The sequence below is a fragment of the Hevea brasiliensis genome, chromosome 11, assembly GCF_030052815.1.
Source record: "Hevea brasiliensis isolate MT/VB/25A 57/8 chromosome 11, ASM3005281v1, whole genome shotgun sequence".
Lineage (NCBI taxonomy): Eukaryota > Viridiplantae > Streptophyta > Magnoliopsida > Malpighiales > Euphorbiaceae > Hevea > Hevea brasiliensis.
The window spans coordinates 95864278-95886332 of record NC_079503.1 but is presented as its reverse complement, the minus strand read 5'-3'; the positions used below and the strand labels follow the sequence as shown (position 1 = coordinate 95886332).

Below are 22055 nucleotides of genomic sequence, written 5' to 3'. Positions count from 1 at the left end.
CGCGCACTCTAACTCGCAGAATGCTGGTGAAATGTCCTTATCCTTGAGTTGTTGATGGAGACGAGAGATATGCATGCACTACATCAATATTTCACTGTCAGGCATTTATATATTCTCCAATCAGCATTTGGCTTGGTCCTCAACAAAATTCATGGTGATATCATAACCTTAGAAACGGTGAAAAAATTTGAAAATAGCTTGTAGAAAGCTTTCAAGATATGGAGGACATTATGAAAAGTGAAAACTAATGCAGCCCCACGTCATCTGTTTGGAATCCATTTGGACAGATTGTGTGCAAGTTCAAGGGATTCAGGTTTATTCTGTGTTAATCTAATTGGTTCAATACATAATTAATACTGTTTTAGAACATGTTAACTGTTAATATCATTATATGTATTAATCTAATTAGTCTCACAGTATTTAGATTATGAATAGTAGAACATTAGGACTATGCATGTCAGCAAAAGAAACAGCACTAGGAACAACTTTCAGCCTTGAAAAGTGAGGTAGAAAAAAGGCATGATGAGAGACAGCAGCAATAGCAGCAGTAGAACTCGGTTAAAAAAAGACAAAGATGGAAAATAATTGACTTCACCTTTCCAATGAACCCCACTAAAAGAGGTGAAATAGTTAAGAGTCTGTTACATAAATCATAACATCAAGCATTGAAACAAAATACTTTCTACTTTCTGCAGATTGCAGATGTTAATTTTCCTCTTCCTTTGTTTCTTTTTAAATTATCACACAACTAATGCATCCTTCGTAGAAGATAATAGAAAGCAAAGGTCGTAAGGAAATATAATCAAACAAAAAGCAAAAGAACATAAAACACATCATGCATTCTGTTATACAAATATATATTGTATCAAAGTGCATTTAATTCTTGATACATTTGAGAATACATGAGGATAGCAGGTTACTCTTCCTGGATGCCACTTGAAAATGGCAGCAAATATCAAATTAGCTTCTCATTACACCCTTGAAAGTTTGTTGCTGGAAATCTACAGCTGAAGCATCTCTATCAGCAGTCACTGTTTTATGAGATTTTGAGTAGAACCACTGACCCAGGATGCTAGATTGCTTGTTCTATTGGTAGTTGTGATTGAATAATAATTTGAAAACAGGATAACTTTCAATATTCATAATTAATAATGATTTCCTCTTCAATGCTTAGGTAATCTGAAGTATGCCCCAAAAAAGCCTGGGCTCAATTTCCCCACTGCCCAGAGTTGATGGACTTGAACAAGAACTGAACTTGATTACACAAGATTAGCACAGACTTGATTCAAAATAAATTTACGATATAAATAATGAAGCTAAAACTAATTAATAAGCTTATTTGCTAATTCAAACTAGGTGCAAAATTTAAAATTTTTAGTCAGACAATTTGTACTAACACCATTCTATCATACACTTAAATTATGAATGGACTGTAAGAAGTGTAGACAAAATGTAAAGGCTAGAATCTAGCCGCTAGATAAAAACAGTAAAGGTAAGCGTAAAGCCACTGCATCAATTTCCATTTCAATTTTGATGATTCATATTCTGAACCGAGAACAAAACAATTGTGTGTTTAACAGTTGAATGTGAAGACAAAGCAATGAGTCCAAAAGAAATCAACAATATGAAAATAACAGAGATTTACGATACATGAAGTTGAGGTAGATTGAAGAGTCCATATATTTTATATCAATGCTTGAAATATAGTAGCAGGATGTTGTAACCGCATGAAGATGCTTTTGCTTAGAATCCATGAATCTTGATGTGTTCTTTCTTCACTATGCCTGCCTGTTTGCCAAAACCATGGGACAAAGGGATACTTAGAAACCCCACAAACCAAAGCTATGAAAAACAAGCAAAAGGAAGTAAACCATAACCACCTGAACAAGGAAGGTGGAAACATTTTTCCTTTGGTCACCTTGAAGCTGAATAACCTGTATGATTAGAACATGTTATAGCAATCAAATATATGAACCCACAAATTGCAAATGAGGAAAGAAGGAATGTGCCATAACAGAAATTAATGCAGCAATAGAACACCTGACCAAGCTCTGGATCCTGGACAACAGTACCATTGCAGCAAAACTCTTTCTTTAGGTCCTTCAGAATCTTATTATAGCTGAATTCCTTCTTTAAACCTTGGACAGTTGTCAGGCTTTTCCTACCATTTCGCTGTTGTATGCGTATATGCACATATTCCTTAGCTCCAGCACCTGAATCCGCAGCATTTGCCTCAGCGAATGGATCTGATTGAACCATACAAGATAATGCATAAGAACTGTCAGATTACTTTCAAAGCATATAGATAAAAGCTCATTTTGTATGCGATAATTTAGTGCCAATGCAGGCCCAGTTCACAACAGGCAATTATCCCAACTTTGATAGCTAAAGTGCTAAGAGAAATATTGAATCAGGATTAAAATTTAAAAGTATCATCAGTGCAGTCGTTGTTGTGTTGTGTTTTTCACTTTTCAGTTTTCAATTTCTGTTAAAATCATGATAGCATTAGATCCAAGGTGCTAAGAGTTTCCAGAGTCCAGCCATAAATGAATAATAAATGAAGAAAGGACATACCAAAGGTGGTAGGAATATGGACGTCGAGTTCAGACATGAACCTTGATTCTGATCAATTGATGGGAAGGAAGTAACAAATATGTCCTTCGATTGCAGATACAAAAACTTGCAGCTGCAATAGGATAGTTACTACAATTAGCCCAAGCTAGTGACAAGAATTCATCAAACAAGAAACACAAAACATAATAAAAATCTTCAAGGAGACGAGAAGGAAATGCAGTTTCTACACCACAAAGAGAATGTAAATCATATCAATAATCAATACACCTAATCGCCATTCCAACTCCAAAAGAAATCATGACTATGCACGTCCATAGTAGCCTTGAGATTGGAAATTTAAAAATTTTTAATAAATGGACTTCTAACAATGGAAGATAATGGTAAGCATATTTGGGTAACACCATCTGCTGCCTTCTGTTTTAGGTCACAACAGCTATTTTTTTTTAATCTTCGGGAATTTTGTTCTTCCACTTGATATTTATTTCAGAATTGAAGGTATCCCTTCATATATTACAACCGCCACAGGAGGTTATAATCTCTGAGACTTGTTTGTGATCATGATCTTGGCAATTGAGAAACCAGTGCAATCCAAGGAATTAACAACTACAACAATCAGGAGGCAGAGACTTTTTAACCAACAAATTAAGTTTGAAAATCTCGAAAAGCATAAAGACAGGTAAACGAATAAACAAGCCAAATGCTGTCAATGAAAGCAAAGAAATATGTGTAACCGCTAGAATACTCATTATTGATCAGAAAGGAATATCTCATGACTTTTTAGACTACATCCACACCTTCCAATTTGCTAATGATGACCTTTTTCAAGATCAAAATATCATTCCATCAAGATGAACTAACAACAATAATTAAATGGCCCAGTAATCTGTCATCCACACTTGATTTTTGGGAAATTGGAACATAATTGCATTTTGAGCTGATATGGATGACAGCAACATGCTGATGGAAAAGATCTACAATAGATAGAATCAAACTTGGAATAAGCATCCTTCCATCCGCAGAGTCATTGCAGTAATATATCATTCAGAACATAACATTCCTTTATTTCCTAAAGGGGAGAAAAGGCATAATGCATCCTAGTAATCCTGAAGCGGATAAATTTTTGGCGCAAAACATGTCGTGCATGTTTTCTGCAGAAGATAAAATGCACAGAACACACACAGTTATTTAAATTGACAAAAGAATATTCTAATATTTGCCATATTATCCTGAGGTTCGCAGCCATTTATTCATTAATGCCTATGATTACCAAATTGGAATAAGAATATCCAGGGAAAATGATTATCCAATATGAATAATAACACCATCAGAAAGACCAAACAAAAAAAAAAGATTGGTAAAGACAAAGGGTTCCTCTTTACCATTTGCATATCGAAAACACTACTGAATTTTCAATGTCCAAAACGCTTATCAAACAACTCAACGACAAAAATATACCACGCAAAAATCCAACAAATTTAACAAACCTTGTAAATAAAGGGCTACCACAATCATGAACATGAATCCGAAAAACGAAAAGAAGATTTGTAAGATGATAAAAGGATAATGAAAAAGAAGATTGGATTGAAAACTAGAAAGTTAAAGAAAAAGAATGCACCTGATCTCGTTTCAAGAGAGAAGTGAGAAAGAAGATAAGGATTGGAGAAAAATGGTGTTCAAAGGGTTTGGGCCTGTTCTGTTTTTATATCGGAGAGGAGTGCTCTTGACCACGAATAAGTCCACCGCACCTCAAGCACTTCTGGATTTTCGTAAATCCAGCTCCCTCAATTTACGTTTCCCTTTTTTAAACTACACAGACTACACAGATACTCGGATGGGGTTGGCATGAAAATTCATCCAAAAAGATCTTTCCTTTTTTCTGATTTGGCAATGTTTATATATGGGTGGCACACATAACAAGGGGATGGTAATAAGGATGGCCTCACCTCACACCGTTTAACACTCCCGTGAATGATATTGCAGGTGAAGCCATGGGCAGCCCCAGGCATTCACTTTCAGGAAACAACATTTGCTTCATGAACAAAATGGGGATTGATAATCACTAAATTAACACAATAAACCCCAAATGAATAAAACAGTAATATATAAATTTTTATTTAATAATAGATAAGAAAACAAACATTTACTCGTCTTGGCCTTGAAGAGGCCAATCACACATCACAATCTTAAAAGAAGAGAGAGCCATTAGTCTCTCTCAGAAATCACAAATACATAATCTTTAGAAAGATAGACCATAGGAATTCCATTCCCCCACTCAGAAACCACCACGCAGGCGCAGGACAAGGTGAAGGGTCGATTCTTTCTGGATGTTATAATCAGCCAGAGTCCTTCCGTCCTCCAGCTGCTTACCAGCAAAGATGAGCCTCTGCTGATCCGGAGGAATACCCTCCTTATCCTGGATCTTCGCCTTCACATTATCAATAGTGTCGCTGCTCTCCACCTCCAAAGTGATGGTCTTCCCAGTCAAGGTCTTGACGAAAATCTGCATTCCCCCGCGAAGCCTGAGCACAAGGTGGAGAGTGGATTCCTTCTGAATATTGTAATCAGCCAAAGTCCGGCCATCTTCCAGCTGCTTTCCGGCGAAGATCAGCCTCTGCTGGTCTGGTGGGATTCCCTCCTTGTCCTGAATTTTTGCCTTGACGTTATCAATGGTGTCGCTGCTCTCCACCTCCAAGGTAATAGTTTTCCCAGTCAACGTCTTAACGAAAATTTGCATCCCTCCACGCAGACGAAGCACAAGATGAAGGGTAGACTCCTTCTGAATATTATAATCGGCCAAGGTGCGACCGTCCTCGAGCTGCTTCCCAGCAAAGATGAGCCTTTGTTGGTCTGGAGGAATTCCTTCCTTATCCTGAATCTTAGCCTTGACATTGTCGATGGTGTCGCTGCTCTCGACTTCGAGAGTAATAGTCTTGCCGGTCAAGGTTTTCACGAAGATCTGCATGCCACCACGGAGACGGAGAACGAGGTGAAGGGTGGACTCCTTTTGGATATTATAGTCAGCCAAGGTACGGCCGTCCTCAAGCTGCTTCCCGGCGAAGATGAGACGCTGCTGGTCAGGTGGGATTCCTTCTTTGTCTTGGATTTTGGCTTTGACGTTATCGATGGTGTCACTGCTCTCGACCTCGAGAGTGATAGTCTTTCCGGTGAGGGTCTTAACGAAGATCTGCATCTGTATGTATTGCAAAGAAAACCCCAATTCAGAGTTAGAACTTACGGATAACGAAACCCTAAACCCTAAAAAATACAAGAAAGGCAGGAAATTAATATTACCTTGAAGGGTCTTTTTATGGACTGCAAAAGCCTGATGAGAAAGAAAAGAGAACAACAATGGTGGAAACAAAATGTTTTGGGGGTTTGATTTATAGAAGAAGAGAGAGCCTACTTCGTCACGGCTAAGAAGATACACACGCAATGGGTTTTGGACACGTGTACGAATGAAGTGCCGTGGCCTAGCGGACACGGAAAGGAATAGCGTCTGGTAGCCGACTAGCCGTTTGGAATCCAATGTTAACGAGGTTTAGTTGGACTGGACGGAGGCTAACGTTTGTAAAGACGGAATCAACAAAGTGAAGGATGATAACCCCATTAAGGAAATATTTAAAAAATTGAAATTAAATCATTTATTTTTTTTAAAATTTAATTTTAAATTATTTTAATTTAGCTTTATAATTTTACTTTTAAATTATATTGATGAAATTTAATTATTTATTTTTAATTTTAAATTAAATTAAATTAATTTTAATTTATTTTTAAAAATTATTAAATAAATTTATATACTTTTAATTGAGAATTAAATAAATTTAAAATTAAGTTTTGAGTTAAACAAGTTTTTATATTTTTAGGTTAAAAATCAAATAAGCCTATATTTAATCAAATATTCTTTTTAATAAAAAAAACTTTTCTTATTTAAAATATTAAAAATTATTTATCACTTTTAATTAAAATAAAATTAAAAAATTAAAAAAAAATATTATGAATAAAAATTATTTATATATTAAAATTATTATTTTTAATATTTTATTATTTAAAAATAAAAAATAATATTTTATTATTAAAAGTTTTGTTCAATTTTAATTAAAAAATTAATTTATTTAATTCAAAACTTAATTTTAAAGTTATTTAATTCCGACCAAATGAGTGGAGAAGAGATGAGGCTCTTAATCAAGTCTATGTTCGGTGAACAATGGTGGGTCCTACAGGAATTGCAAGTGGGATTTTTTTTTTTTTAAATGGCAAGGATGGGAATCTAATCATTGTTTGAGTATGGTTGGTGTTGATTTAAAGGTCATGTTGAGGTGGGACCATCTGCTCAGATATTTTCCACCAGATGCTTGGGCCTCAAATGGGCTTTGAGGAATTCCAAGACAAATATCTAACCATGCATGCATATTAAATTCTAAAAGGTCCAGGCCCAGTAGCTTCTATTTTAATGCTAATTATTATATATATGAAGAGTATTAAAACAAATTTTTTATAAAAAATAAATATTTTTTATAATATAAAAAATAAATTTCATATAATCGTGAGAGATAGTGTATAAATATTAGGTATATCTAATAATTTCTCTTATTTTTAAGCTTCAAAATGAAATTTTTTTTATATTATTAAATTGAAAGGAGAACTAAATAAATTTAAAATTATATTTTTCGTTAAATAAGGTCAAAAATTTCTATTAATAGCCAAATCTTTCTGTACTTTATCAGATTTATGAGAGTGGGACAAACGCACCAAACTTGATGAATATCAAAAACAGAGAAATACAATTTAATAATATGAAAAAAGTTAATATATTTACAAACCTAATATTGTAGAAAAATAGGGTTATTTTGTTTCTTTCAGGAGAGGAGAGGGAATATATGAGGTAAGGAGGCAGTTAATTGATTCTTGCTTGATCTCTGCATGTTGAGCAGCAAATCCAAAGCACGAAATTGTAAAGGTGAGAAAAATAAAAAAATTTTTAATCCAGTCAAATATTTCTCTTTTCTTCCCCTTTTTCTCTTCTTATACGTTCCAACTTCCTCACAACTCTGTAAGAAAATTAAAGCCTATCCATTTCTCACAATCAAAATGCTTTTTCATCTCTTTCTTTTAGTTTATATCTCTCCCATTTGCTCCCATCAACGCATGTCATTTGGAATCATTTATACTCTCTCATGTTTTGGTGTTTTGGTCTGTTTTTGTTAGGAAGTCTTAATAGATACCCATTTGTGGTAATTGCATATCACCCATTTGCTGTAATTGCACATTCTTCTCATTCTGCAAGCTTACTTCCATGCTTGTTGGTTCTTGACTACTTGCATATTTCCTCCACGTTTGTTACCTTATAATCTTATTGTTCCTGTCACATTTTGTAAGTGGAAAAAAGCTATGGATTGGGAGCAAAAGACTCTCGTCACTCAGTCTATCCCAGGGAAAGAGCTAGCAAAACAGCTAGCATCTCACCACTGGGTATGTTTGGATTTGTTGACTGCAGAAAGACAGAATCCAAATCGACTAAAGAGTGGAGGTTTATTTAGGGACGGGTTTGTAAGGGCCACTTGACGATGGTCATAACTGGAGGAAATATGGCCATGCGAGCATAGGATTCTTAGTTTTTTGGGGAGATTAGCACCTTACCATGTCCCTAAAGCAGTTAATGCAAAAATGAAGTATCAGAGGGAAATGTTGTAGTAGTTAAACTTGTTTTAAATTTGTTTTATTTATTTTTTCTTATTATTGCTTGGTCAATAGTTAGTGCCTATTTCGTAGGAGTAATTGTTGTTTGTGCAGATATGGAGCAAATCTGTTGCAATGCTAAGTTTTTTCTATATATTGCTGTGTATTTTAGAGGTTAATATGATAATAAGAAGTTAGAAACTTTTTCCTCTATTACATTTGTCTTTGGTCTCGATTTCTGCTTTGTTTCTCTTTTGTTGATCGATATTCTAACAATTGGTATCAGAGCCTTAAGATCAAGGCCTACACAATGTCTCATCTGGAGATAGAGAGAGCTAGAATATTGAGAGAGAGAGAGCAGAAAGAACGAGAGCAAAAAGACAGCGAAGAAGCCTCTAATGAAGGAAATTCCTCTACAGTTGAAGGAGGCTTGTTTCCCGAAAAAGAAGGTTCTGTTACCTTGAAATATCCCATCTTGTGAAGAGTAATTATGCGGCGTGGGCTATAAAGATGGAGGTCTTTATGATGGCTCAAGGTGTGTGGGATGCAGTTGAGTCACCAGGCCCAGTTGATAAACGCAGAGATAAGATGGCGTTGGCGGCCATTTACCAAGGTATAGGAGAAGATACCTTGCTTCAATTGGGAGCGAAGAAGACTGCAAAGGAGGCATGGAACATGCTGAAAACCATGAACCAAGGGGCTGACAAGGTTAAAGAGGTGCGAACTCGGGGCGTTGTGGAGGAGTTGAAGCCTTGAGAATGAGCGATTCCGAGAATGTTGATGATTTCTCAGGAAAGCTTACAATTATCGTTAACAAATTGAGGAGCCTTGGGAATACTGTAGAGGACGAGAAGGTGGTGAAGAAATTGTTGGGATCAGTTTCGTCAAAGTTTCTTCAGATCGCGTCCACCATTGAAGAGTTTAGTGACCTAACCACCAAATCGATTGAGGAGGTGATAGGTTCACTCAAAGCTCATGAAGAAAGACTGCTTAGCTGTGGTGGGAGATCTGACGAAACAGTTCTTCTTACAAGAGCAAAGTGGAAGGCGAGGGAAGAAGCTAAGAAGAACAAAGGAAAATCAAAAGAAACCACCAGCTCGAGAGGCGGACGAGGAAGAGGACGTGGTCGAGGCAGGAACAGTGGCAGTTATCAAAGAAAGGAGGAAGAACCACAACAACAAAGGAAGAAATTTGATAAATCAAAGATCAAATGCTATGGATGCGGAAAAATGGGACACTTCGCATCAGAATGCTCATCGAAGGAGAAAGAGGAGCAAGCAAATCTGACCGAGAGAGATGATGAAGAACAGTCCCTGTCGATGATTGAAACTTGTGAGCTGAATGGTCAGAGTTATGGTCAGATTTATTTTGAAGAACCCTCCTTGATGATGATTGATGCTGTCGAATTGAATGGGGTTCAAGGAGAAGCATATGTTGCTGCCACGAGTGGGTGTCTCATGAAAGGGGCAGGTTGGTACCTCGACACAGGAGCTACCAATCATATGACAGGTGATAAACACTGTTTTGTTGAAATTGATGATTCTATTTATGGCAAGGTTAAGTTTGGTGATGGTTCTGTAATTGATATACAAGGGTTTGGGTCAGTTATGTTTCAATGCAAAAATGGTGAACATCTGACCCTAACCAATGTATATTATATACCAAAATTAAAGAGTAATATTATTAGCCTTGGCCAAATTGATGAAAGTGGAGGTCGAATACTCATTGAATGTGGAGCCTTGAGGGTCTATGATAACTCAAATAGACTCATAATCAAGGTGAGAAGACAACAAAACAGATTGTTTATTGCAGATCTACAGATTGCCAAAAAAGTATGCTTGATGACAAGCATAACAGAGTCGAGTTGGCTATGGCACGGGAGATATGGTCACTTAAATTTCCAGGCGTTGAAGAAGCTGTCCAAAGAAAAAATGGTACAAGGTTTACCAGACATCTCGCTCCCAAATCAAATCTGTGATGGTTGTACTATGGGGAAACAACATCGGAAAGCCTTTCCACATGCTGCGATGTATAGAGCAAAAGAAAAACTTGAATTGGTGTATAGAGATCTCTGCGGCCCAATTACACTAACAACTCCAGGAGGTAACAAATTCTTTTTGCTTCTAGTTGACTATTATTCACGATACATGTGGGTTTTCTTGTTGAAAGGCAAACATGAGGCTTTCGAAGCGTTCAAGAAATTTAAGAAGACAGCTAAAATTGAAACAGAAAAGAAACTGAAGTGTTTCAGAATAGATCGAGGGGGAGAGTTTCTCTCAACTGAATTAAAAAAATTTTGTGATGAAGAAGGAATCAAAAGGCAATTGACAGCGCCATATTCCCCACAGCAGAACAGAGTCGTAGAAAGGAGAAATCAAACCGTTATGGAGATGACACGAAGCATTATGAAAAGCAAAAATGTGCCAGCAAATTTGTGGGTGAGGCGGTAAGAACCTCTGTGTTTTTATTGAACAGGTGCCCAACCAAGAGTGTTGAAGGAATGACACCCTACCAAGCTTAGTATGATAAGATACCAAATATACAACATCTGCGTGTATTTGGATGTCTTGTTCATATCAAGGTCATGTCATCTCATCAAATGAAGCTTGAAGACAGGAGCTTAAAGGGAGTTTTGCTAGGTTACGAAGAAGGTTCAAAGGCGTACAGGGTGTTTGATCCTAGAAAGGGGAAAGTTCTCATAAGCAGAGATGTAGTTTTCGAAGAAGGAGCAAGCTGGCCATGGTAGAACAGCAAACAAAAAGAGGAGTCTGATTGTACTGAAACATTTATAGTACAAGTAAAAGAATTGGGGGGTGCTGGTATACCCGAAGCAGTGGATGCGTTTCGCACTCCATCTACGCCATCCTCTTCTTCAGGTATACCAAATTCAGAAATTAATTACCCTCTAATTCAGTCATCTTCTTCGAACACTACAGGTACAGGTTCAGATTCGAGTTCAACTCCACCACGGAAATTTCTATCATTGCAAGAAATTTACAATGAGACCAGAGAAGTAGATGAAGAAGTCGGGTTGTGTTTCTTATCAATGGAGGAACCAACACGATACGAAGAAGCAGTTGGTGACGAAAACTGGAGACGTGCGATGGAGTCTGAAATTGATTCAATTCAAAAGAATGGAACCTGGGAATTCTCTGATTTGCCGAAGAACCAAAGAGCAGTGGGACTCAAATGGGTCTTCAAATTGAAGAAGGATCCAAACGGCAAGATTATTAAACACAAAGCCCGTTTGGTGGCGAAGGGCTATGTGCAGAAATATGGTGTTGATTATAAGGAAGTTTTTGCTCCTGTAGCAAGAATAGAAACTGTTAGAACTATTCTTGCTTATGCAGCTCAAAAAAAGTGGAGAGTTCACCACCTGGATGTGAAGACTGCGTTCTTAAACGGAGAGTTAGAAGAGGAGGTGTATGTGAGTCAACCAGATGGTTTTGTCGACAAAACAAATCCACAGAAAGTGCTGCGGTTACACAAGGCATTATACGGCTTAAAACAAGCACCTAGGGCCTGGAACACCAAGTTAGATCATAGCTTAAAGTCATTTGGTTTTCATAGGTGTCCTTTTGAGCATGCTCTTTATATGAAGAAGGAAGAGGATGACGTTACTGTTGTGGGAGTTTATGTCGACGACTTAATTCTCACCGGCTCAAATGGAAAACATATTGAAAGTTTCAAACAAGAGATGATGAGGATGTTCGAGATGAGTGACTTGGGGCTGCTGAGTTATTATCTTGAGATTGAGGTAAAACAAACTCCAGATTGTATATCCCTTTGTCAAGCAGGTTATGCGAGCAAGATTCTTGAAAAAACAGGGATGCTTAATTGCAACAGCAGCCGTGTTCCAATGGAGCCGAAATGTAAGCTAAAAAAACAAGATGGTGAACCATTTGTTGATGCCACTGAGTATAGAAGAATTATCGGCAGCTTGAGTTACTTGGTAAACACACGTCCTGATCTTGCGTACTCCGTTGGTGTTGTCAGCCGATACATGGACACACCAACGGTGACACATATGAGTGCTGTGAAACAGATACTGAGGTATGTGAGAGGCACTATTGGAATGGGAATTGTCTACAAAAAGAATCAAGAAAAAGAAGAACTTGTAGGCTTTAGTGATAATGACCTTGCAGGAGATACGGATGACAGGAAGAGTACTTCAGGGATTATATTTTTCTTTGGAGAAAGCCCGATCACATGGGTCTCACACAAGCAAAGAATTGTTGCGTTATCTTCTTGTGAAGCTGAGTACATAGCAGCAACAAGTGGAGCTTGTCAAGGGATATGGCTCAAAAAGATAATTGCAGAATTGAGAGGTGATGATAAAGTCAAACCAGTGTTGAAGGTTGACAACAAATCAGCCATATCACTAGCCTATAATCCAGTTTTTCGCGATAGAAGTAAGCATATTGACACAAGAATTCATTTTATTCGTGATTGTGTTCAACGTGGAGATATACAGCTTGAATATGTAAAGACTGAAGTACAGGTTGCTGATTTGTTAACAAAGCCGTTAGCACGGCAGAGGTTCAATGAGCTGAGAGATAGAATTGGTGTTAAACAAGTTTAAGGGGGTGATTGTAGTAGTTAAACTTGTTTTAAATTTGTTTTATTTATTTTTTCTTATTATTGCTTGGTCAATAGTTAGTGCCTATTTCGTAGGAGTAATTGTTGTTTGTGCAGATATGGAGCAAATCTGTTGCAACAGATTACTGCTAAGTTTTTTCTATATATTGCTGTGTATTTTAGAGGTTAATATGATAATAAGAAGTTAGAAACTTTTTCCTCTATTCTGTTGTGCTGGTCTCGATTTCTGCTGTTTCTCTTTTGTTCAATCTGATATTCTACAAATGCATGCAAGTTTACTATCTGCATTGTTTCCTTTGGCTTACTATGTTCAGTTGACAGAATTAAGCTAACAACCTTGTCATGTTTCTGGCATAACTCACAAACATAAACAATTTCCTTCATCTGGCAACTATCACAGACCAAAACAAGCATTCTACAATAAGAGCATCTGCAACGTGGAGAATAATCATCAAAGGGCATGTCGCACAGAAGGCAGGAACCCAAAATATTTGCATCTGAACTCCTAACAGAAATAGGATGGAATATTTAATTCTTTTCTATTTGAACACCTATTTTTAAAAATAATACAATAATTCATCCACTCTCTTCAACAATCCTCTCTTCAACAAGCCATGAAAGATAATCGCTTTAATTCTGACAGAGTATGAAGGGATTAGGCCATTAATAAAAACTTCTAACCTTATTTGACACTCAAAATTACAAAGCTAATTTGGATTTTTTTTTTACACAATTGCCCTTTAATTAATTTTATTGGACAATATACACCATCTAAATCACGAAATTATTGAAAACTTTTCACATACACTAATAATGATAAATGTGGATCAACTTATCTAAGAATTGTTTCTTTATATATACTTAGTCTTTAAACGTGTCTTGACTTCTCATTTATTGTTGTACATGGTTAGACGTATACTTAGTCTTTAAATTTAGAAAAACTGTGTGCCACCTAATATTACATGAAAGCTGATTCCAACAAATTATTTTTTTTTTCTATATAAATTATTATTATACTTTTACAATATTACCCTATTCATACACTTAATATATTTCAAGATTGATTGACCCTTTTATAAGTTTCAATGTTAGATTTAATTACCTCATGTATTCTCCCTCTCATTGTTTAAATTATCATTAAATCATATGTGGTAAATATATTGTTAAGATCGGTGCTTTGCATGTTGATTATAAAAAAAAAAAATTAAATTATAGAGCCCTTAGTCAAGTAATAATAATGATTTTTCTAATGGGTGTAAATATATGCTCGTTCAAATTATTTAATGCACATTTTGCACCCATCAAGATTTATTTAATTTAATAATAATAATAAATTTCAATCAATTTTGCAAGAACAGAACTTGTCTGCAGGTAAAATATAAATGAGGCCAAACCCATAAAGAAAATCCCAATCTATCGCTCAAAAAAGGCCTACAAGCCCAGCCCACCAAAAGCCCACAAGAGTAGCACTATCTAAGGTGGCCACAATTCAGTTTCGAACCGAAATCGAACTAGAACCTGCTCAATCAAAATCAGACCGAAACCTATTAAAATCGGAACCAACTTCAAACTAGACCAAAATCGTCTTTTTACGATCTTGTTCAGATTCATATTTTTAAGGAATTGTGAACCGACGACTCTGAACCATATTGAACAGGCGGTTCTAAATCAGACTAAACAGTCAATTTAAATATAAAATAATTTAATAAATATCTCATCCCACTCCTAATTCATTTATTTAAATCTCAAATTATCTGCACAATTATTCTCTGCACTCTAATTAATTTTCAATACTCTCTTAATTTCTCTCAATTCTATAAGTAATTATTTTATGCACTCTTTTTAAATCTCAATACTCTCTCAATTTTTCTACTTTATTATTTTATAAACTCATTGAAATTTTTAATACTATTTTAATTACTCTATTATTAGTTTATATTTTCAATAAAATTTTCAATACCTTTATTTTATTTTTTTTATCTTTTGTGCTTTTTTTTAATTATCAAATTTTATCATATGATTTTTAGCAAAAAAGGATAAGCAATAGAATTGAAAACTTTGATTTCTTGATATTCCAAGATGATGCGTAGGCAAAATTAAGATCATGTACTTTTTTTTTAATTTCTTAAAAAAAAATTAATTTCATCTCTAATTTTTTAATCAACTCAAAGTCTTTTCTTATTAAATTTTTCTTAAAGATAAATAAATTTTATTTTATTTTGATTAAGAGATTTCCAAGAAAAATTAAAAAATTTTTACAAATATAACATAATTCTAAATTAATAAAAAAGATTTTTAATTTTTTTGTCTAAATCACCCTTAAACTATCCTCTAAACCATCTTACACCGTCGGAACCGCCTTTCAAACCGTTTTAAATTGGGACTCAAATCGGAATTGACAGTTTAGAACCATTTTTCAAACCATTATATGACAATTTGATTCAAGTTCATAATTTCATTAACCTTGAACCGATGGTTTTAGAACCATAACTACCCCTCGCACTATCATATCATGTAAATATACACCGAATAAAAGCTGTTGATAGATGCATTTCCTCCTCTCAAGACCCAAGGTGAGGTCGGCAATGAAACATAATTCATTGCTGTTTAAATTACTTATTTCCTAATAAAAGAGATCAAGAATCAATTCAAATCTCAACTAACTGTATCTTTCTTTGAAATCAAGAGATTCTATTATATAATGTTTGATAAACGAAAAATTATATAATATATGTATAACGATATCATTATAATCATTATATGTACAATGATTGCATCAAATAATCTTTTAAGAAATGACAAACTTGAAATATATGTATTACTAAAGCAAACAGCTACATTAATTTGAAAGAAAAGGTAAAAGATAATAAATGGTACAATAAAATTGATGCTATTCCTACATAACTGATGCATGATGTTGCACACAACATAACAAAAAGACCCTACCCCATGAAATTAACCAACTAACACAGTACATGAGATTTAGGATCCACCTGTAACGCTTCCATTGAATATCTCAATTGTATCACCTTGGCAAACATGATGCCACCTAAAGGACCTATCATCATCCATCACATTCTGTTTGTATGTGAAAAAGTAGCCTTCTGGTGTCTGGTTCAACTTTTGCAGCTCTTTTCTTAGCTCCGCAACATTGTCTGATGCGTTCACTTCCACCGCTATCTTCTTAGTCCCAGGCTTAGGCAGCACCATCAGCTTCAACTTCTTGGTTCTAGTGGTGGCCCCTGTCAACACTGTCCCTGAATCAATGGATGATGACCTTATGTTCAAGTCAATTTCACTATCATCCATTAGCTTACACTCATGTAAAGACCAATTATCCTGCAATTCTCTATCGTTGGATTGAAGGATTAGCCTCTGGATTGGAATAGGCTCCATCTTATGTATCTTCTCTTTTAAATGTAGGATAGTATCATCTACATCCATCTCTAGAGGGACAAGCATTTTAGAGGATGGTATTTTGATGTTGAGTTGAATTTTGTTGGAAGATGAGGATTCTTCAATCTTGATTTGAGGCATATTATCGTTATTATCTGGAGCTATGTGGAGCTGAATGTGAGAGTTTTGAAGGATTTCATAGTATTCCACATCACAATTATCCTGAAGGACTTGGCCATTGAAAACTAGGGTTTGCTTGTTTATGGGTATGCCTTGGTATTTGTGAACCTTTTCTTTGATCTCTAGGACTGTGTCAAAGAAACCCACTTCAATGGAGAATGGTATGCCTCTTAGCGTTTCAAAGAAGACATCCATTGAAAATAGCGTTGGTGGCAGAGAGGAGGTGAAGCGATGGAGAGACTATTTTTGTTAGTGAAGGGCAGGTTTTGCTTGTAGTTGCGATATATAATGATGGTTAATGTGAAGTTTAATTTGAAATGAGATGGAAAGATTGGTAATGAAGAGCACTCTTTATAGAAGGGTTGAGATTCTTTCTTCTGCCACCCATGAATGTGTGTCACATTTGTAATCTGTCGAGAGATATACCTTTGTTCTTATTTCTATCTGCAATGATCTTCTCCTTTATTTTCTTCAAATTTTGTATTTTTTTATTTATTCCGTTAAATTTAAAACTCAAAATCTCACAATTTTAAAGATAATTTTAATACTATTGAATTCAAACTCATTAATCCTTTAGTACATTTTCAATGATATATATAAAATTTTAATTACATCACAAAATAATATCTATATCTTATGTATAAATTTTTCTTGTGAAAAAATAACGTACAGGCACACGAAATAGGAAAGGTATACACCCTTTAATATAATCATGATAATTTTGTCGAAACATGCTAAATTTTATATCACACATATATATTGTCAATAACCGACGTAAAATTTCGAAGAACTACTCCAGCTACCCAAAAATAGATAGACACCTATTGAAAGAAATAAATCTTTTAACACATGCTTTTTCATATTTATTGATTTTTTCATATTTATCTTTACTACTTTATTATCATTTTATTTTCAGTATAAAGAAACACATTAAATGAAACAAACGTTTCTTGCTTTATATGCATGGATCTATTTAATTACAAATAAGAGATTATTGTATTAACTTTTCTTAATGATAAGAAAATAATACGTTTCCTTCATATTTATTTCAAATAAAGAAACAGTTGTTTCATTAAATTTATTGTCTAATTAAAAACATTATTACGTAAACCTTTTGAAAACAACAACAATAGTTACATGATAAAATCAGGCGTTCATCAAATTAATTCACTGTTTCATTCAAAATAAAGGATTGTCTACTTCAAAATATTATCATATTCTCAAAAAAAAAAAAGGTTTAGATAGATTCAATTTATCACGTTATTTGTCAATAAAATCAATTAATTCACTCCATATTATTTATGTTTTATTTATTTAATTTATAAATAACGTGATAAATTATATTTTTTAAAAAATTATTTAATAAAGAATTAGCCATTTTATTAAATTTGTTGCCTTATTTAATGTAAAGAAGCAATGGTTTCATCAAATTTAATGTCTTATTCATTGTAAAGTGTTCAACATGAAGCAATTGTTACATCAACTTTTCATTAAAAAATTTGAGACTTCTCTTGGCCCAGATAATTCTTTAATGGCCTCTGAATGACAAGCCCCAAAAGAAATGGGCAGTGGTGGTCTATGAAGAATCCAAATTTATCAATCAGATTAGTCAAGCTTCAAGAAATGCATAAATGGAGACTGGTTCAAGCAGGATCTAATGCCAACCCTGACGCGCTCTCCACGTATAACCAAGACCTGAGGAATTTTTCCAAGTGCTGAGAGAGAATAGCAAATAGTATGTTCAGAACCATCAATTAGCTTGTGCTGGATGATCTGTTCCTCGCATGGCAATGGTTAAGTGGGAAAGTATGAAAAATCTGAAAGGGTCACTGGTTTATTTTCACAATAGCTTACTCGCGTCAAAGCGTCTGCCCTGTGGAATGTGGATACGACAATTACATGACGAAATTCTCAAAACTTGGTTGAATTAATGCTGATAACATAATCTCGCATAACATCTTTATGATAATAAGACCTCACCGAACATCTGTATAAGCTCCTCCTTGGAATTAATTTCATATTTCAATGTTTACAGATACATATTTGGTAAGTGGCAACAATAATCTTGCTCTGCCTTCAGATATAGATCAACTCCAGAAATCACATAATTTTGTAAAAATTTGGGTGAACTCTAATATATCAGACTACTTCCACCAAAAAGAGATGTGTTGTCAGTATTTGAAGAACAAGAGATAGCAATGCAGCAAAATCTGCTATCTTCTCTACGCTTAGATTCTTTGCACATTTCTGCAAGGCACCTCTCTAAGTTTGACTTCTCCCATAGTCGTCTCTGAACAAGATCATCCTTCATCGATTCATCTAAAAAACATAGAAATACAACCATTTGGTGAAATAATAAACGACAAGTAAATCAAGCTTGTTTACTGCCCTAACAACTTAATGTATTGTACTTTATAGTAGCATGGAAAAGGAAAAGAAGGCAGTTCGACTAAGGATAAGATAAGGTATGATTACCAACACTTTTCCACGCATCAAGAGGCACTCCTAGGGACCTTTGTGTTAGGTAAGATGCATCTTCCCAAGAATATGGAGCCTGTTTCACTTTGTATCTCCAGAACCAACAGCCATGTCACAATAATAGCTGTGCTGACAGAACATTATACAAAACTTGAATATCATATCTGAAGTGAGCATTGTTTTCGGATACAACAAAAATATAGGAATCAATTTAAGCTGTTCTTTTCATTTTTTTTTTTCCTTGTAGAAGGTTGAGGCCATAAATTAAACTACAATATGACAGTTAGTCTAACCTTGCCTATAGTGTAAGGTAGAAGGACAAAACAAACACCAATAAGTTCCCAGATGACAGGTTTTTGAGCTCCTTTTATGTCCAGTTCAAGTTCTTTGCTAAGATCTTCCAACATTTTCTGCCATAGAAATGTGGCCTGTGCTACTATTTAGCATAACTTTAGAATCATATACGTGAAACAGTAAGAATTAACTATCCCCATCAGACATAAGTCAAATTCTACTTATCCTGGAAGATCAAAATAATTTCATACTTGTCCATCTGCTTGCTACCCTTCTTCTTAGTTGTAGTTCCTCCACTGTGTTCGAGTTCCAGTGCCCATAACCTATTTTTGTTAGCAGGTGTCATCTTGACCATTGCTACAGCCTGCAATAACATGAAGGAATATGAAGTAACTCGGACAACTTATAGGACCTATAGATGTAGGGAATGCAAAATAAAAAATAATCTCCATATGTAAAGTTATACTGCATAATCCTCTTTATGCCATAACTTCCTTATCATGTGACATTTGCTACCACCAGAATTATACTTTCAGAATGTACAAAAGATACTGCTTATTATAGAACTCAGAAGCACAGGCAATGCTATTAGCCATGACAAATGATATGGTAGTATTCAAAATTACAGTTCTTGTGCTAGGATACTCACATCCAAGTGTAGGCATCAATATTTATCACATAAAATTTCAAAGATACCCATGTATAGATTTTACTCCACATAAGACTATACCTGATTATACCTTGTTGACTGATTCAGATACTGAAATCCTGAGAGAATCAGAAGAAGACCAACCAGGACATATTGAGGATCCTACAAAGTATATATATCAAATTAAAATTCCACGTATAGCTTCATCTATCAATTAAAAGAAGTACTAGTTCCAAGCCAGTGCAAATACTATTACTGGCAAAATAATTAAAAAGTTCTCACCGTTTTATGACCATAATATGCATGATAGTAGCGAGCTGTATTGTAAAAAACCTAAAAGGAAAGAAAAGTGAAATAGTTTTAGCATTACTTAATAATTTTAAGTCCAAGAATTCATGGTCAATAACATAAGAATGAACAAGAAAGTTTGTAACTAGAAATTTGCTTTAATACTTCACCTCAATGAATATGTGCACACACACACCAAAAAACAGAAACAATCCCAAGTATGAGATGGCATTTTCAGATGTCATCTCCCTCATAAGTCATAACAGAAATTTTTTTCAAAATCCTTCATACCAATCACATGCTCAGTGTTCTCGTATGAAATCAATGAGAAGTTAATATGCCGCAAAGTTCAAATGCAGTATGTTAAAGATTCAAATCAACTGTAGCCATCATTGTTTTAAAATAACTCCACACCACATTGAAAACCAAAATGATTTACCACAACATACTATGTTATATTGTGACCAACAGATGGTATTTTAGATCATTAGAGTTGTAAATCCTTCAAGATAACCTAATATTCACAGAAAAAACCACCAACCCTTGAACTTAGCAGAACTTCCTTAAACTCCAAAATACTAGATGGATTTGTTGTTTCTAATGATATTATTCAAAAATACTGAAGTAGAGGTTACAAAACTACAACTGCAAGTATCCAATAAACTTCTGTAATGAATAATCAGAGAAAGCAGAACAAGAAAACGAAAATGAGATGCACCTCCTCTGGATGTGCAATTGCATAATCATACTGCTCCCGTGTAGCTTTATCTTTCAGAATCTGCAATCCAAACATTGCTCTCGTCTTAGAGAAATGCAAATTTTAAACAAGGAACTTAAAAATTCTGCAATCACAGATTTAACTAGCGCAATCACATTATACTTTTAATGTTGGTAGTAGGTTTCACATAAGTCTGATAATATTCATTGGATATATAAACTTCACTGATTTGTAGTTTTGTATTGAAATTACATTGAAGCAAGCAAATTAGAGAAAATTTTGCTTACATTGTAGTTAAATCGAAACACATTTGACTAGAGTAAACAAACTAGCTAAAATTGAATAAAGGGTTCATAGTCATACTACCTCATAAGCATTGCAATTCTCACAAAGAGCTTTCTTGAATCCGGATCAGGGTTTTTGTCAGGGTGACTCGACATGAAAACAAATATAAGAAACTCGAATTCAGCTTACAATTCAAAAAATCAATGCAAAAAGAAACAAATTAAAAATAAAAAATCAAGAGAACTTACTATTTTAATGACAGTTTGTAGTATGCCTTTTTTATCTCTGACGCATTGGCAATTTGAGAAACCCTATAATTGAAGGCAAATGGTACTAAATCAGCAAATAATTAGAAAGTATTGAAACAGAGAGACATATACAGAGAGAAAGAGGAGCTGACCCTAGCAGATCACAGCAATTGTCTTCATCGCAGTATATTGCAGCTGAAGGAAAGAGGAAGAAAGATTTCAAACGAACTGATACGACGATGCGCCACCGAATCGACACCGGTGGCGCCATTGGCTCTCCGGTGTGTCTGATAATGGCGTTATCTTTGACGAAGAGAAACAGAGAAAGCAATCCACGTGTTGAGTAAAATTACATGAATGTCATTTATTTGACCCATGAAAGTCAACAGAATCAGAGAGCTTGATATCTGCACTGTCCGATAAGGCCAAAGTGTGCGCATGCCGTTACTCCAGCCGAGGCCGAGCTAACCAAATGAGGCCTAAAAAGTAAAAAAGTAAAACGTAAAAAAGTAAAAATAAAATTACTATTATCTTCGTTTGGAAGAAGAAAAAAAAAGAAAAAATATATTTTTTTTATTTAGATAGTAAATAGATGAGAGGATGTTGAGAAATCATATTTCTCAATGTTCTTTCATTAATTCAAAATATTTTTCACTAATTTAGAATAAAA

General features: G+C 34.7%; 3 protein-coding genes and 1 pseudogene across 5 annotated transcripts; all 4 read right to left on the bottom strand.

Annotated features, from left to right (window-relative positions):
* Nucleotides 1–819: 819 nt before the first annotated feature.
* Nucleotides 820–4657, bottom strand: LOC110633184 (protein translation factor SUI1 homolog). 3 transcript variants are annotated; one of them, XM_058130422.1, is made up of 6 exons: nucleotides 4190–4657; nucleotides 3369–3722; nucleotides 2575–2686; nucleotides 2041–2246; nucleotides 1881–1934; nucleotides 820–1788 (listed from the first exon to the last, which is right to left on the bottom strand). In XM_058130422.1, the coding sequence occupies exons 3-6, from the start codon at nucleotides 2609–2611 to the stop codon at nucleotides 1744–1746; spliced, it is 342 nt and encodes a 113-aa protein (XP_057986405.1). In that variant the 5' UTR covers nucleotides 2612–2686; nucleotides 3369–3722; nucleotides 4190–4657; the 3' UTR covers nucleotides 820–1743. The 3 variants fall into 3 exon arrangements, with proteins under 3 accessions (XP_057986405.1, XP_021637383.1, XP_057986406.1); XM_021781691.2 differs by lacking the exon at nucleotides 3369–3722; XM_058130423.1 differs by lacking the exons at nucleotides 3369–3722; nucleotides 4190–4657 and adding an exon at nucleotides 4059–4146.
* A 1-nt stretch (nucleotide 4658) lies between these two features.
* On the bottom strand, nucleotides 4659–6020 carry LOC110633183 (polyubiquitin). The gene is made up of 2 exons (XM_021781690.2): nucleotides 5866–6020; nucleotides 4659–5764 (listed from the first exon to the last, which is right to left on the bottom strand). Exon 2 carries the CDS (start codon nucleotides 5762–5764, stop codon nucleotides 4847–4849), a length of 918 nt encoding a protein of 305 aa, XP_021637382.1. The 5' UTR covers nucleotides 5866–6020; the 3' UTR covers nucleotides 4659–4846.
* A 9499-nt stretch (nucleotides 6021–15519) lies between these two features.
* On the bottom strand, nucleotides 15520–16817 carry LOC110633214 (ubiquitin domain-containing protein 7SL RNA1-like). Its single transcript, XM_058129500.1, has one exon. It carries the CDS (start codon nucleotides 16618–16620, stop codon nucleotides 15832–15834), a length of 789 nt encoding a protein of 262 aa, XP_057985483.1. The 5' UTR covers nucleotides 16621–16817; the 3' UTR covers nucleotides 15520–15831.
* A 1594-nt stretch (nucleotides 16818–18411) lies between these two features.
* Nucleotides 18412–21793, bottom strand: LOC110633179 (chaperone protein dnaJ 50-like; annotated as a pseudogene).
* Nucleotides 21794–22055: the final 262 nt, after the last annotated feature.